The sequence below is a fragment of the Planococcus citri genome, chromosome 4 (genome assembly GCF_950023065.1).
Source record: "Planococcus citri chromosome 4, ihPlaCitr1.1, whole genome shotgun sequence".
Taxonomy (NCBI): domain Eukaryota; kingdom Metazoa; phylum Arthropoda; class Insecta; order Hemiptera; family Pseudococcidae; genus Planococcus; species Planococcus citri.
This window is the reverse complement of record NC_088680.1, coordinates 46,995,488-47,012,370: the sequence shown is the minus strand read 5'-3', so window position 1 is coordinate 47,012,370 and position 16,883 is coordinate 46,995,488. Positions and strand designations below refer to the sequence as shown.

The 16,883-nt window shown below is 33.0% G+C and overlaps 1 protein-coding gene across 5 annotated transcripts in view; it reads left to right on the top strand.

Annotated features, from left to right (window-relative positions):
• LOC135842556 (CUGBP Elav-like family member 3-A) overlaps positions 1–16,883 on the top strand; it is a 222,793-nt gene that overhangs the window by 193,925 nt on the left and 11,985 nt on the right. For all 5 annotated transcript variants that reach the window (XM_065360069.1, XM_065360070.1, XM_065360071.1 and 2 more), the window contains one exon: positions 8,198–8,274. In XM_065360069.1, the coding sequence (XP_065216141.1) occupies positions 8,198–8,274 (77 nt within the window). The remainder of the gene's footprint in view (positions 1–8,197; positions 8,275–16,883) is intronic.

Below are 16,883 nucleotides of genomic sequence, written 5' to 3'. Positions count from 1 at the left end.
TCGAATTTTCATGCACACCGAATAAAAATATGGAATCGACCCTCCCCCCTCCCCCATTGTCTTCCTACTGACCTTAAAAGATAATGTCCATAATAGACAAAAAAATTCTCCAGAAAATTTTCACATCTTTTCTCGACCTCATTTACCTAAATTGCCTTATTTTGAAACTTTTTTCAGATTGTCAAAATGGAGGGAAATTTTAAATTACATCTTTTGGAGAGATGATTTTTTAAAAATCAGAGTGTTATCTCCAACTACGTAGGTACCTATCTGTTTATGAAATTTGAATAGAATGTTAGAATCATTGATGCATAGGCAGAAGTTAGATTAGTTTTTGTTCAATTTTGATGAGTAAGCAAGTAATTGCGCTAAGTAAGTACATAATCAGGGTGTCCTCTCATTTCTGGAAATGATTTTCTCTGACTTTTCCAGGTTTTCCAGACCAATTTCTCCAATTTTCCAGATTCTTGAAGAATGAATCACACACGTGATCAGGTGGAGGGGGGGGGGGTGTCAAATTTTTTCGAACATCATGATCTCCAAATATCGTTGATAGATCTACAGTTGTGCTCTTTTTTTTCAAGCATGACTGTGTGCCCAATAGGGTGGCTCTTATTTAAACTTGGTATTGATGGGGAAAATTTTTTTGGTTTTTCAACGGGAAAAATCAAGATTTTAACGTGCTGAGCTCAATCGTTGGTATCAAAATTTTTAAAAAGAGAGGCGTTCTGTTAAAAGAACAAAAATTGCATTAATAATTCGCATTCAAGCATAGACGGAGACACGATGGAAGAATATCATTTTTCAAAAACTTTTTAAAATTTTTAATTTGAACCCTCAAACATTTTTCATTGGAACTTGAAACAAATGATGAATTGGACAAAATACTGAACTGAACTGAACTGAATACTGAAATTTTATTTTATTTTATTTCAATACTCAATTTTTTTTATTTTATATGTTTTTATTAATTCATTCTTTCATCCAGTCTTTCTGTCTTTCTGCCCATCCGCCCTAGTGAAAAAATACCAATGGTTTTTAAAAAACCATAGCTTATCTATGGTTAACCTATGGTAAACCATACAGGGTATGAGGGTACACAAAAATATTGTGAACCCCAAAGAAAGTTTTTCATTAAAAATATAGATTAGTAACGTGAAATAGATGCATATGATTGGTGTTTTTTAGACTTTTTGTCGTTTCGTCTTTTTGTCGTTTCATCTTTTCGTCATATCGTCTTTTTGTCGTTTCGTCTTTTCGTCTTTTTTGTCTTTTCATCTTTTTGTCGTTTTGTCATTTCGTCACTTCATCTTTTTGTCTTTTTGTCTTTTCGTCGTTTCATATTTTTGTTGTTTCGTCTTTTCATCGTTTTGTCTTTTCGTCTTTTCGTCGTTTTGTCTTTTCGTCTTTTCGTCGTTTTGTCTTTTCGTCTGATACTCATAACTCATAATCATAAGTTGATAAAATGCAAGACTTCAACAATTTTTGCAAAAAACAAAACTTTTTGGGAATAGTGGGAATTTGGCAATTTATGACAAAACCAACCAGCGACAAAATTGCCTGAGCAAAGTGAAGGTGAATTTTTTCATTATGAGAAATGGAAAAATCTGTTTGAAGTAACCTTTCACAAAATTCCCTGACTTTTGAGCAAAAAATGCTGTAAATTTCCAACATTTCCTGACTTTTCTCTGACTTTTTCAGACCGGCCAAATTCTCTGACTTTCCTATTAATTGCAATTTCAGTTCATTATTTCAGTGAATGGGCCAAAAATATTTATGTTACCTTGAAATTCCCAAGTTGTTGTTTATCCTGGAATTTTTTTGAGTGAATTTTTGCTCAATTTGATGAAATTTTAAAAATTATTCATTTCATCGTTTCCGTATGAAAGTACATATTTTACCCTAAATTTTATTATTCGTACATATTTTCAGCGCCTTTTTGCGTAATTTTTTATGATAATTCAACCTCAACTTAGCATAATATTAGCTCGAAGAGTTTTGATCATAGTGATTTGATTTGTTGAAATCTAACCTGGAAACAAAATTGAATTATTGTGGAGTTAAAAACAGTTTAATTTTATTTTTTGTCCCAGAAAATATTTTATGTCTGCGATCTGCAACCATTTAGTCGTCTCAGATCCAGCTCTCTTTGGGACGATGTGTCATTTCCCTCATTCGTTTTAGCATGGTTTAATTTGGAATCATTAATTGTACCTACTAACATGTTTTTTTTTCAAAATGACCCATTCTTTGAAAACTTACAGCGTCTACCTCCTTGATGTAGGAGTACTTTGACTACTTCCAAACTAAAAGTCAACTACTACAGTGAATCTGGTCGAAATCTGAGAACCTTGCATATGTTTTTTAGGCTTCCATAGATACCTACATAATATTCTGGGTCTCGTATGTAGATTAGTTGATTCCAGAAAAATCGTTGTTCAAAAATTAAAACTGAAGTTGTTATTCGGAATCAAAATTTAATTTCCCTCGATATAAAAATACAAATGAATAAAAGATGAAAAATAAATTATCAAAACTCAACAATCGTCATTTCAACTAGTTTCAAAACCATATTCTCGTTGTAAATATAATTCTAAATTTTTCAACGCTCCGTCTTCCTCCCAACAGCAATCATTCTGATAAATTTCTAATACATTAGTAATGATATAATACACTCCTTGGAGGATACGTATACTCTCATCTAATCTAAACAAATCAGTCTCAACTTGAAAAAAAATAACCACCTGCAGATCATTTCATAGAAAGTTGTAAAAAAAAACCTATTCGATTCTACATACCAGCATGACGCATTAAATTACGTAGTGTACATCGGTGAAACCGCGAAATTATCGAATAGATTTCCCCAATCGTAATACCTGTTACCTACCTACTTGCGTTTGAATCGCATGAAATTGCTATTCGCCTCTTTCGAATTTCATATAAATATACCAAGGTTAATAAATACATACGATAGGCGGCTGAATCAAAATTTATAAAATTTCGACTATGAAAATTTACTCGTCTGGTAAAGTTTGTTGCTGGGTTACGTAACTTTGATAGAGCGAATAATCGTTAATCAAAGGCGAATAGAGAAAAAGCTTGAAAAAAAAAACCTTCCAAACAGTACCTATCGTGTATATACCTTCACTAAACATACAGTTTCACTCGAAAATCCACGATTTAAAATTTACACCTTTGAACATTTTTGCACACTTCAAAAAGATTGATACGTATTTGGTGGTTCGACTTGGAAAAAAGTCCAAAAATAACGCCAGGCCGGGAAAAAAAGGCAGAGAAAACTTTTCGTCTGAAACTCCAAAAAATAAAGTTGAACTTGTACGCAGTCATGAAAATTCCCAATTCAATCTAAGTTTGCACTTGGAAACAGTGGATCAACTCCATCCCTCGAGATATAATAACATCCTCCATTTTACTGCAACTCTTCCATATATGTGTATGTAGACTTTTGTATATCTATACACACATTCCGTTTACCAAACACACTTAGGATGAGGCGAGGCGCTAGTCTTTTTATAAAAATGCTCCAATGTAAACAATACGAAACGCCGGTGGTGAAACTAATCGAGTATTTCCGTTTGCTTAAATTTAATAACTCGGCTGGTTTTAATTGCGAAGCGAAAAAAGGCTACGATTTTTTTTCTTTTTTTTTTTGCTCAACGCGTCGGCGTTTTTTTCAATTATCAACGCGACAATGGATAACTTCGGGGCAATTTGCACGTACTACAACGGAGTCATTGTTTCTCCTCCCTTCTCTTCAGGCTGCCGAAGGATTTCTAACGATATGATACCTGCTAGAGCGAAAATCACGTAAGGGGGGTACTGCGCCAGGAGCAGAAGCAAATCAACGTGTTGAATACTTTCTATACGCGATGTAGCCTCTCTTTTCTCTCGTATTCTTAATGAACGAATAGTCGAAAATATAAATACTCGTTCCATATTTTTACCTAGAGTACCATCTACGATAAAGGAAGCGAGTGGAACGTACATCATATAGAATAAAATCGTCGTCTTATAATACCTATACCTTTTCATTCGTCGAATACCGTGCGTATAATTCATACGGTACGCGGTTACCCCTCAAGTACGTCACAATGCAAACTTTGTGGTATTCCAATTATATTTCTAACGCGAAAAAAAGCCAACAAAAAAGCCAGAAAAGAGACGAGGGTGTCACACCTAACTTCTCACATTTAGAAAAGTAACTGTTTGACACAAGTATGCGTTTCTCGACGGAGCGTTTGAAATTCACTTAAAATTGGGTAAAACGACACGTGACAGACAAGTTTTAAAACCACAAGCAACAGTACTTTCTCATTTTTTCCCCCTGCATGCTCAACCCACCCTCTAGTTGAGCTTTCTGCCGGCGCACGTAGTTAACTATGCCACGCCGCCGAGTACGAGTACATATTCGCGACAAGCGAGCTGCACCCGCTCCCTTCCCCTCCTCTTTCCTGGCATGGCGCTTATTTGTCTCGCGACTTATTCTATCTGCAAATGTCAAAAAAATTACCATTTTTCGTTAAATTATTTTTACACGCGGTAAAGATTTTTTTCTTACAAAATACCGTATGATAGCGTATATCTTCTTTATACATCTCATTCTTCTTTTTACACCATCCTATACCTCTGCACCCTGCTTCATGTAGGTACTTTCTCTATCGCAGAAAATTCCATCTTAGCGTTCATTTCCATGATAATGTAATCGCGATGGGGAGAAAATTATAACGCGTGTGTGTTTTTCTCTGGTTTTTTTTGTTTTGTTTTGTTTCGAATTACGAGAATAATGTCGCGTATTTTTTCCAAAATGTCACTCGTGTACTGAACATTCTGAGACGTATTAGTTCGTCTTTTTGTCATTAAAGGTATGCTTTTCGAGCTGTTTACCTTCACCTTTTGTGTTCGAGAAATTTTAGAGGTCGTTTTGATATAATTATGATCAGGGCTCGGATTTTTATGCTGGAGCATATTTTTTGTATGCATAGAGGATAGGGAATTTTTCAATTATCTCCACGATTCATGAAATTTCAAGTAAATTGAGCTTAATTCGTTAGAGCATATTTTAGCATATTTCACCATAAAAGCATATAAAAGCATATTTTGGCATTTTTTAGGGAATATTTTGCGTTTTTAGAGCATATTTTATGTTTTTATCAATTTTTAGGGAATATTTTGCTCAATTTCAAATTTTTGCATAAAATTAATTTTTGGCTATTTTTCATTTTTTCCCCTCAAAATTTGTGAAACTGGCAATGGCTCTCTTATACCTTCTTATTTTTTTTTGTTCATTTTATTTGTTTTTTATTCCTTTAATAATGGAATTAGAATTACCTTTTTGTGATTTTAAAATGCTCTGTTTTGCATTTTTGTTCGTGAATTCTTGGTATTACACAACAGTATTAGAAAAATCGTATAGGAATTGATTTTTCCTGTAAAACAATGCCCATATCGTTAGGGAATATTTTGACTTTTTAGAGCATATTTTGGCATTTTTTAGGGAATATTTAAGCGCATATTTTGGGTTTTTTAGGGAAAGAATATCCGAGCCCTGATTATGATTCAATCAGTCGCGTGTTTTTAATTGCTATCTCTATCTGTAGTAAATTGGTAAGAATAAAGGAACGATTTTAGCCATCTTTGATACTCGCGCCTACACTTATGATTGTTGGTTGCGGCATTTTTGTGTTTTCCAGAGGAAAAACTGTAAAAAAAAATGGTTTTGATGGAATAAATACGTGAAACTATAAGAAAGACTTGAATAGATAAGGTAGAGGAGTTGGCACATCAAGAGAATACCTTTGGAAATTAACCATATTTTGATTTCTTTTCTTTTTGAATTTATGACATGAAAAATCTACTAGCAAAAAAAATGCTCGAGATGAATTGAATTTTATAGAAAATGGTTGAAAATTTGAACGTTGTATTTTGATTGTGATGTTTTTAGAGGTCGAAATACCTTTGCATACATTCTTTTAATGCGTGGGTTGCGTCTTTTTGATGTTTTCAAAAGCATTTTTAACTACTGCAGAATAAGTACTTATAGGTAGGTACTTTTGATTCAATTTCAGCGTTATTTTGGAATTGTGGTGCAGAATTTCGACTTGCTGCGGTTTTATGACTTTTTTGTATCAAATTTTACTTCATAAAATTGAAAGAACCTCATCTTAAGCGATTTTTTACTATTTCGTTCCAACTTTCGAATTTTGGTGGGTAAGAAGACTTAAGAAAATAGCGTAGAGAAAAATTTTCAACCCTTGAAAAGAGAGATTAATCATTTTGAAAACTTTCTTTTGACGATCTTCTGAGTCACAATAACGTAACCCTTCCCAATTTGGAATCTCCTTGTGATTTTTTTCCAAAAACCTTTCAAAAAAATTTTAGCTGCTCGAATTGATTTTTCAATTTTGGGCGAATTTTTGAAAATTTAAAATTGACCATTTTCGGCGGATTATGATTTTAAAAAAATATTATACCTTACCTACCCACATTTATTCATTCAGTAAAAATGATGAAAATTAGTCCTAAAACTATCAACTTCCTCAAACGGAATTTCAAGCATTTTCGGTCATTCTGGAGGCTCTAGTACTTACGATTTCTACTCCTCCAGAATTTTAAAATTTCTCCAGAATACATGGAAATTAAGTAATGCTGCTATAAATCGGATGGTATGGCCTATTCTCAATTTTTTTTTGATGCGTTTATCCTCATTTAATCCGATTTCCAGGAGGATACCTCAAGACTTCAAGAGTGTTTTTTGATCAGCATTCTCCAGTTACAATTGAGAATATTCTGGTCCAAAATCGCACTCGTGACGTCCGCTTGGAGATTGGGTAAAAATGGATCTCGTATAAGCCACAAGCCATCAGTTCCATTTTTAGCTGCCCCAATGAATTTCTATGCCTTCTGGAGAAATTCAAAATCACGTCGGAGGCTGCAGAATGACTCGAAATAGTTAAATTCGGATTTGAGGGGAGAAGGGTTGATCTTAGACTGGACAAAGCTATTCGTGCACATTTTAAAAATTCGATTTTTCGAATATTCTGGTCAAAAAAATACACTCGAAGTGCTGAAATTTTGTGTTACCTGAAATTTATGTCAAATGCAGATAAACTCGAATCGTTAAATTAGACGACTTATTTTATATGAGGCTGCCCAAATTAATTTCCAAGCCTTCTGGGAAATTTTCAAAATTCTTTAGAAATCGAATTTTATCACTTTTAAAAAGCATAAATTGTCAAAAATAGTCAATTCTGAACTTTCAAAAATTCAGTAAAAAACGAAAAATCAGTTTGGGCGACTGAAATTTAGGCTATAGAGAGGGGAGGATCAAATACTTCGAAAGATCCCTTTGCAAGTACCTACCTACGTATTCGAAACATGAAAACAAAATTACCAAATATGCACCTATATGCACATAAAAAAATCGTACCTAATGAAATAGCTAACAAGTAAGAAATATTCAGAACATGACGAAACCTAACTTTTCACGAAAAAATTACTCAAAAATTTACTAAAAATCATTGCAAACTGAAATGAAAAATAAATCTTGAACGATGAAAAAAAATCTGTGAAATATCAGAAAAATTCCATTTAGTAGCTAGGTAACCTAAACCCGTTAGAAATCACAAAAAAAATTGGTACTATCATAAAGACAACGTGAATTTTTTTCTCAAAAAAAAAAAATAAATGAGAATTGAGAAATTGGTGAAATTGACGTAATTTTTGAAAATGGCAAAAAATAAGTTAATTTAGGTACCAATTTTTTAAGGAAGAAAAGAAAAAAAAGAAGCAACTACAACATTAAAATAGTTGAAAATGACATGAAAATCGATTACCTTAAGATAGGTGAAATTTGACAAAAAAAAATAATGCTCAAATTATGTACTTGCCACAAACATGTAAAAATTCATTTCAGTGTCCCAGTTATCAAAAATTGACCATTTTCATTTTCAATTCTAAATAATATTATAACCTGTACTTCTATACCTAATAGCACTTTCAAACTTTAAAAAAATAAATAAATTTAGACGTAGGTATTTAGAAAGTACCAATTTTCCAAATCTATTTATGGTTGAATTTTATTTCACTTATTGAATAAAACCATTTAAAAGATCTCCGATGCTTTGAAAACATATTCCATAACATTTCATTTGAAGTTGTTTTATTTCACTTGTTTCAGGATGCGCATATGTGATGTTTAGATCGCAAGAACAAGCTGCAGCTGCTGTTAAAGGATTACATGGGGTTAGATACGCGGTAAGTTTCAATTGGATTTTTTTTTCATCCATGTAGAAGTATGATTCTTCAAAAATACCTTTCCAAATTCTAAATTTTTATACACTACATTGTGAACTATAGTTGAGTATTTTAGGGGCTATTTGGATTTTTTTCGTGGTATGAGTAGCTGTTGTGCTTGGGGGATCCTATAACGACCATTTTTCACTTTTTAACATTTCCCGAATGGATTTTAATACATATCTCAAAGGCTCAAAATGTTTCAATAAAATTCTAGTTCCTTCATTCATTAATATTTTTTTCAAAATTTTATTTCACAAAATTTCCCAAATAGCCCCTGACCAAAGAAAGTATCATCTTCTTAAATAAGACTACGGAATCGTCTCAATTCATTCCAACGTCCAAAATTTTACAACGTTCCAAGTTCGGAATTTGATCATTTTTACAAAATTAATATACGTACATACAAATACAAATATCAAAATATTTACGTCAAAAAATCCATAAAACGCCTTCATTTACTAGATAACGTTATATCTCGTACAAGGAATCATATTTCGTTGCCTACGTCACTTCTTGAAGGGACTACAATGAAACTACACGACTGCGGATTACTCGGCATTGCAGAGTAAAAAAGGGAAAAAAATTTATAACCGATACTATTTCAATTAAATTTTAGCTGATTATTTAAAATATGAAATATGAAAACGAAAAATCACTATAAATACAGCTCTTTCTAAATAGATGAGGCATTCGTTCCTTCCATTTCTGCAGCATCGCATAAAATACAGGAAAATATTGACATTTACTATAAAACGACTTGTTTGATCATCATTAAAATCAATTTACCCAATACGCTTTAACGGCGAGTTAAACCAATAATAAATAAATATCATTCGATAATTAACCAATAACCGTACCTTATATTAGGTAAATTTACCCACGTGGATTTCGACAAATACGAGGGCCGTTTCAAAAGTAAGGTCGGGCATGCTCGTTCTCCGGAACTGATAGCACTAGCAAGCTGAAATTTGGAGGAGATGTTGGGTAGGTTTCTACGAACACATTCGTTTTTAGTTTATTTCATTTGGTTGATTTGTTCGCGTGTAAGGTGGTGTCAAAGTTGAAAATGAGTGGTGACGTGCCGTCCAATTTTGAAGCTCACGGTATAATTCAATTTTTATGGGAAAAACAGGTTTCCGGGGCCAAAATTTATCATAGACTATGCGCAGTGTATGCTAAAGACAATTTGATGTCAAAACAGCACTATCTCGTGGTGAACATCTGAAACAGTGTATCGTCGATCACGAACTTCGTCCAAGAGAGTACGCACACACGAAATTGGCAAGATTCAGGATGGAAAGGTCGCCCAGACTGCTCCTCGTCACGTGTGCTCGTTCGACTCTCCTGAAAACGTGTTATCCGCCTCGAAACACGCCGTTTCATCATCACATTGTCTTTTCCATACATGGCACATATTCTATGATAAATTTTGGCCCCGGAAACCTATTTTTCCCATAAAAATTGAATTATACCGTGAGCTTCAAAATTGGACGGCACGTCACCACTCATTTCAACTTTGACACCACCTTACACGCGAACAAATCAACCAAATGAAATAAACTAAAAACGAATGTGTTCGTAGAAACCTACCCAACATCTCCTCCAAATTTCAGCTTGCTAGTGCTATCAGTTCCGGAGAACGAGCATGCCCGACCTTACTTTTGAAACGGCCCTCGTACTTGCAAAACGTTCGACGACCATTCGTATTCTCAACCAATCACCTCGCCATTTCTCCACAAATACAACATAAATGCCACGACTACTGGAGAAATCGAAAAAAAAACTACGTCAGCACTGAAATATACACCCTACGTCAAGAAAATAATTCATTTTGGTAAATTAACCGTTTGGAAATTATGAAGTTCGATCGAGTGAAAAAAAACTTATCTTTTCGATGGCTGGCGAAATGTTTAAATTATTCGAATACGTTGCCGCGGTAATTGGATATGTTGGAAGTAATATTTATTTTTAATTAAATAATTCGAGCGTTAAGCAATTTTCTAAATAATGGCAAAAGCTAGGGTTTTTTTTTCCTCCTTTAAAGCCCATTCAGATTTATTTACTCAACAAACGATCACCAATTACATAAGTTGGTAATCGAGTGAAAGAGTGAAAAATAAACATACAGACGTTTACAAAATTATCAACTTTATGGAATTCTTTTGCTGCCATTTTTACCTATCGAAAAACTTTTGCCCGAGGTCGTTGTTACAGTCACTTAATAACGATAAAAACTTTTCCAACAAATGGCTGCTGCGCCTATTTCCGCTCCCATCCAATCAATTACCTCGAAAATTCACAACGGCAATTTTTTCCTTGTAAAAGAAACTTTAAATATCCGATTATACATTGTGAAAATCCCGTAGCCGGCGCTCTTCGTCGGGTTTCCGGCCGCTTACACGTTTAAATTTCGCATCTTTAACATTGTTTATAGTTTGTTGAAAAACCCGCGTACAGGGTTGTGGGGGAAAAAAACGACGAGAAAAATACCATTTATAAAATACAACTACAATATGAATACAGTTAAACGCGCACTTAATTAAAACACAAAGCATTAGAATCATTCAGACGGAAAATATTAAAATAAGGAAATTTAATTTTAATCCGAACCCTATTAAACTTTCGATTGTGGTGGTTTTTTTTCCACTCACTCCAGCGCCTCGACTATCGAAGAGAAAAAATCTTTTTATAAGCGTTATTACGTGCTACTGGAATGAAAACCAAAAAAATACACGCACACAAACGTACCTATAAGTATTATGTACTTTTTTCCACTACCATATTTGCAAGTAAAAAACCAATGATAAAAAGTTAACGCCAGTGAAACCATATTTTTTGGTTTCGATTTCCTGCTTTATTTGGAAAGCGAACAAGGCCGAAAAAAGAATTACTTGGAAACTTTTCTTCTTTCAATTAACAAGTTTTCTCGCTTATTAAAACAAAAGATTTCCTTGTTTTTGACAGTTATCAGCGTTTTCTTATTATATCGTTTTTCTCTTCAACGCCGCTCCATTCCTGGTTGAATTTTTTTTTAATTCTTTGGGCGAAATTTTTTGTCGTTTCCTGGTTCATTTCGTTTACAAATAATATAAGAATATCGTCGATGAAGATGTCAAATGTATACCTAAGATTGTAAACAAAACGACGAATTTTCCAACAATATTATGTATATATCTTCACTGAGAAAAAATTGAATAAACAGCCAATTTAAATTAAGTATTCGAAACGAGCTTCTACGATTTTTTGCACAAAGCTTTGTACATAGGATGTCTACTTTCGACCTCGTATTTTACTTGGCCTACTGCTGTGCGAGACAAAATATACGTAAATAAACAAATATTAAAGGCAAGAAATCTACGATGCATGAATACGAGTATGACTTCATTTTGATGATCAAAAAAATAAATACCAATATTAATAGCACTTTTTTAACGAGTAAATACCTCGAGTGGCAACACTGCATAGCACACATTTCGTTAGAAGTACGAGAAGCTACAGTTTAACGAAATCCTCTGTAATTAATTTTTTAATCAATTTTGAAACTTGACCCCCCTCCCCCCAATAATTTTTCCCACATACATCCAACAAAAAAAATCATAAATTCTTATCACATGGAGCAGAGATATTTTCAAGCCAGACGAAAGAAAAAAACTGAAAGAGCATCGAAAAATGTCCCGCGAGACAAAATTTCAAGTGCTGAATTTTATTTCTACATTTTTTGGAGAATTTTTCAAAAATTCATTGTCTTATTATACCTTGACAAAAAAAAATCAAAAATTGATCGAATTGATCAAATTGTGGTTGAAAGCTGAAATTTTGTTCATACTCTGGTTTAAATCTCCAAATTCCGGTGATTTTCTTTTTTTGACCAATTATGTACAAGAAGTTTTGAGCCCAAAAGTTCATAAATTTTACCATCTAAAATCCAATGGAGGCTCGCGGTTGGTTAAAAACAATCACCAGTCAACTAGGGAGGTCGAAAATAGGCTACAAACAAAATTTCAGCTCTTTAGGTCAGTTTGGTCAAATTTTGATTATTCTCATTTACCTATATGGGCCAAAATTGAATTTTAAAAATTCGTCAAATATCGAAAAATCATTTTCAGCTACTGAAATTTTGGATAGTAATGTATTTTAGAGTCCTCTGTCGATTCTCTCCTGTCTGGTTCAAAAAATTGAATGCCAAATAAACGCAAAAAACACAAATATTTTTGCAGATTTTTTGAAGAAATGAGCCTGTTTCAGACAAAGGAGGAGTTGCGATAAGGCCATTTTTTGGGTAATTTTTTGGGATCCAGGGGTTCCCAAAGTTGTGAATAAAGAAACAATTTTAGGAACCACTGAGTAGTACATATTTTCAAAAACTTTTACATTTGAAACGCACTAGCAAGAGCACGATGATTTTTCATTTGATTTTTCCTGTAACCTTCAAAATTGAGCTATTTTGGGTCAAATTCCGAAATTTTACGCTTTGAAAAAAAGTTCAAAATATCGTTATCACGATTTCAACAAAATAAAATCTCAGAATTTGACCCAAAACAGCTCAATTTTGAAAGTTACAGGAAAAATTAAATGAAAAATCATCGAGCACTTGCTAGTGCGTTTCAAATGTAAACTTTTCAATTTATATGAAAAAATATGCATAAACACCTTTTAGGGGTGCCTAAAATGGGAGACTCTAAAAAAGTGGTTCAAAATTTCGAATATACAAGAAGCTTAATTAAACTTTTTCATCTAGATAATCGAATAAGTATATACCTAAAGACGTGAAGTTTGGCGCGAATCACAGGTTTCTAGTTTTCCAGGGTTTCCCAAAATATCCAAATTACGAAAAATTGTAAAATTGGATTTTTGAGTAAGTACCAGCGGAAAATTTTATTAAACTCAAAATTTGGTAGGATGAAGGACTTTTAGATACTGATAAACTGTAAAAAGCTTTTTAGCGGGGTTCAAAAGGGTACGTTCAAAATAGTGGTTCCAAAATTTCCAAAAAATTAACCCCCCCCCCCCCATTTTTGCCCCCGACGGTCGAAAATAAGAAAATCACCTACCACGTTTATCGGGTTTAAACAGCTATTTACGATGAAAAAGTTTTTGAAAATAATACTCAGTGGTTTCTGAAATTCTTTCTTTATTCACAACTTTGGGAACCCCTGGAGCCCAAAAAAATGGCCTTACCGCAACTCCTCCTTTCAATTTTACGAGTATGTTGGAAGAAACTATTACAAATTTACCTACTCAAAAAATGAACATTTCGGCGGAAACACTTTTTGTGCACCCCTTCAATTTGGAGATTCAACAGGGGTCAATTTTCACCCCCCCCCCCCCCCCGATTGCGATAAGAGTCATTTCAGTTTTTTTTTCGAAAATTGTAGTCTTTTTACGGAATTTTATCAGAGCCAAAAACAGAACCAAAATCTTCTTGCAGCAATGAGCAAAGGTACATACCTGCGTTAATAAAAACTAAAAAAAAATGATAGGTAAAGTACTCAAGTACCTACCTAATTGAAAACATTTTTTTCGAAATTTCGATTTTTTTTAGTGACAGAAAAAAAATACATTTTGTTTTAAAAATTGTGCAATACACTGAATTTTTTGACAAAAAAATGGGATTTTCGGACTCAAACACTTTATTTTTCAAAATTTTTAGGTACGAGAAAATGAAGAGAGGGCTTAATACTTGAATGGAAAAGCTGATTTATTCAGTATTTCTTTGAACAACCACGCTGCTTTACCTTCTTTGAAAAAATTGCACAAACATTGGCCCCGACAAATTCACAGTAATCGGTGAGTTCCTGTAAATGTTTTCTACCATGGACCCAAAAACATCGCTTACCCGCTCCTAGAAAGAGGAGTTTTGCAGTGAATGCAAATTTTTTTCAAAATTATCATGCAGAACTCAAAATGAATCCTTCAAAAAGTTTTCTGTGAAATGATTAGAATTTAACCCTGCCTAAACGCGTATTTTTTCCTAAATAAATGTCCAGAGAATTTTCAACTATTGCATTAGATACTAATATCTATCCAAAGTTGAAAACAAGAATTTGAAAAAAAAAGAAGAAAAAAAAGAAATGAGAGTCAAAGTCTGTTCTGAGAGGTGAAAATTCCACAAAATTTTACCCAAAACGTTGTTGGAGGCTTCAGAACTATACTAGGTTGATATTGGAGTAGAAAATGAATGTTAGCTTTTCAACTGGTAAGCCTAATGTAGTAACTTTTTGTGAAAATTTCAACTTTCAAAGTAACCTTCGGAAACACTTAACAGTTGAAACGATTAAAAACAATTTTAAATCGAATTGAGGAGTTGAAAATAGATAAGATACCAAATTTCAATTTTCTAGCTCAATTTAGTGAAATTTTTGATTCATCTTTTCTTCCATTTTTCGCTCAATGATTTTTAAAAATTTATCAAAATTTGAGAAATACTTACACTTTAGCACCTTGAATTTTTTCTACTTCAGTTTCATCGGGTCCAATAATTATTCTGTCCATTGAGGCATTGAGGTATTTCCCTTGTACCTAAGTAATATTCATCTACTTTATTTTCTCGCTGGTTTCACGTTTTTGAAATCACTTTTGACATGAAAGAGAAAAGTTGAATTTTTTCAAGGGGATTTTTTTTCATTAACTGAGGATGAGGAACTCACTAGAGCGGTAGATTTTCAGTTCAAGCTTTCAAAAAATTAATGACAATTAATTATTGTAGCTCTGATCAATTTTCACCCCCCTTCCTTCTCAATTATCTTTTACATGAAGAAATTTAAAAACTACGTACGCACATAAGAAAAACATTTCGTGGAACGCGTTGTATATTTTTCGAACGAAAATTCTATCAGTTTTTTGTGTACCTAATAATTTCAGTTCATTAAGTACAAAACACATACGCAGGCACGCTTCTCGATAGTTTTTTTTCAACGTGGGTACTCGACCATTAAATTGAAGGTTACCGCTTTTTCATTAATTCGCGAATTAATTCGTTGAATCTGTTAAATTTCAATACGCGCTTCATTGGTTTGTAGATTCTTTCAATGTACGAGTAGTAATAATTTCAACACGTAGGTACCTATATCTCGATAAACAATACCGAATTTACCAAAAACCTATATGGGTACTCGATACGACGAAATAAAGAAACGAAAAAGGAAAGAAAAAAAACACAAAAAACAAATACCCTCCGAAGAAGATGACACCATGAACACCGCCGATTTAAATTAAATAATTAAAAAAAATCAAGCAGTGACAAAACAAATTAGCTCTTCTCGAGGCGGAAATTCAACGTTGTCGTCAAATTAAGAGCTTTTTTCCCTCATCGAGTGGTAAATTATTTTCTTAATTTTTTTTGTTCTTATTGTTTCTTTTTTAATTATTCGTTAACAAGATCTTTTTAATTTAGTTTTCACTTTGGATTTTTTTGTCTTTTATAAAATACTATTTAATCTCGGTTTCGTATTCTTTTTCTCGAGTTCTTAATTGAAATTTCAATCTTGAGTTAATAACATAAATCAAGAATGGTTTAAAGGTCTTTTCTTTTCTGCTTTTTGTGTGTCTCTATACCCTCGGCACCCACGTAAAGATCAGACATTTATGAATATTAAAGCATTACTAATTACGTCACACTTTGTATCTCTGTCTATAATGACTTAGTTATGTACATCGCTAGTTAGGTGAAAATTGAACGTTTGAAAACATTTTAATTAGAAATACCCTAATCAAATACCTATTTTCATTCATCGAATTAATTAGCCGTGCATTCAAAATATAATTAGCGGTTAAATTGAAAAATGCTATAAGATATTATCAAGTTCTATAACAGCAAAATTGTCTGGTCTGAGTAGATCGGTAGGTAAGTAGGTATATCAAACAATCGAGTAAAACATCACAACCCACTGAAAAAAAAAATTCCAGTAGGAAAATCAACCTGTTCTTCCCAGCACGGAAAATTAATCGTTTAAATTACGTCGACGACGATGGGTTTTCAAAGAAATTTAAACGATTTTCAAAATGAAGAGAAAAAAATAACTGAATATTTCTCGAAGCTATATCTCATTACTGCCAGCTTAAAAGCTGAGTGAAATTTTCTGACAAAATGAAGAGTAGACGATGCAAAAGAAAATTTGACATGAAAGGTGATTAAATCTAAGAGAGAGAAAAATATAAAAATGGAGTAAAATACGTGAATTTAGATACGTATTTTAATTATTCTAACCACTCTAGCACTATAATACACTCAACTGTCCAGCAAAACTGATAGGTAGTTCGCCATAGGAAGCTTGTAATATGTTTGTATTCAACTAATCGTCAAATAGAACTGATATTGTATTTGAAAAGTGATTTTTTTTACGTCTGCTGAATGAAACCTTTGGTGTATTTTCATTTATAGTAGATCTAGCTACATAGGTAGGTAGGTAGTACCTAACTACACACATTAAAAATCCGTGCATGGTTTATAAAATGGCGAATATAACAGATTGAAAGATAAAGGGTGCTATTATTTGTGAAAAAATCAGCACAGAAGCGATGAAACGAAAGCCTGCAGTTTTCTAATTAAATGTTCCAGTTAATTGCGA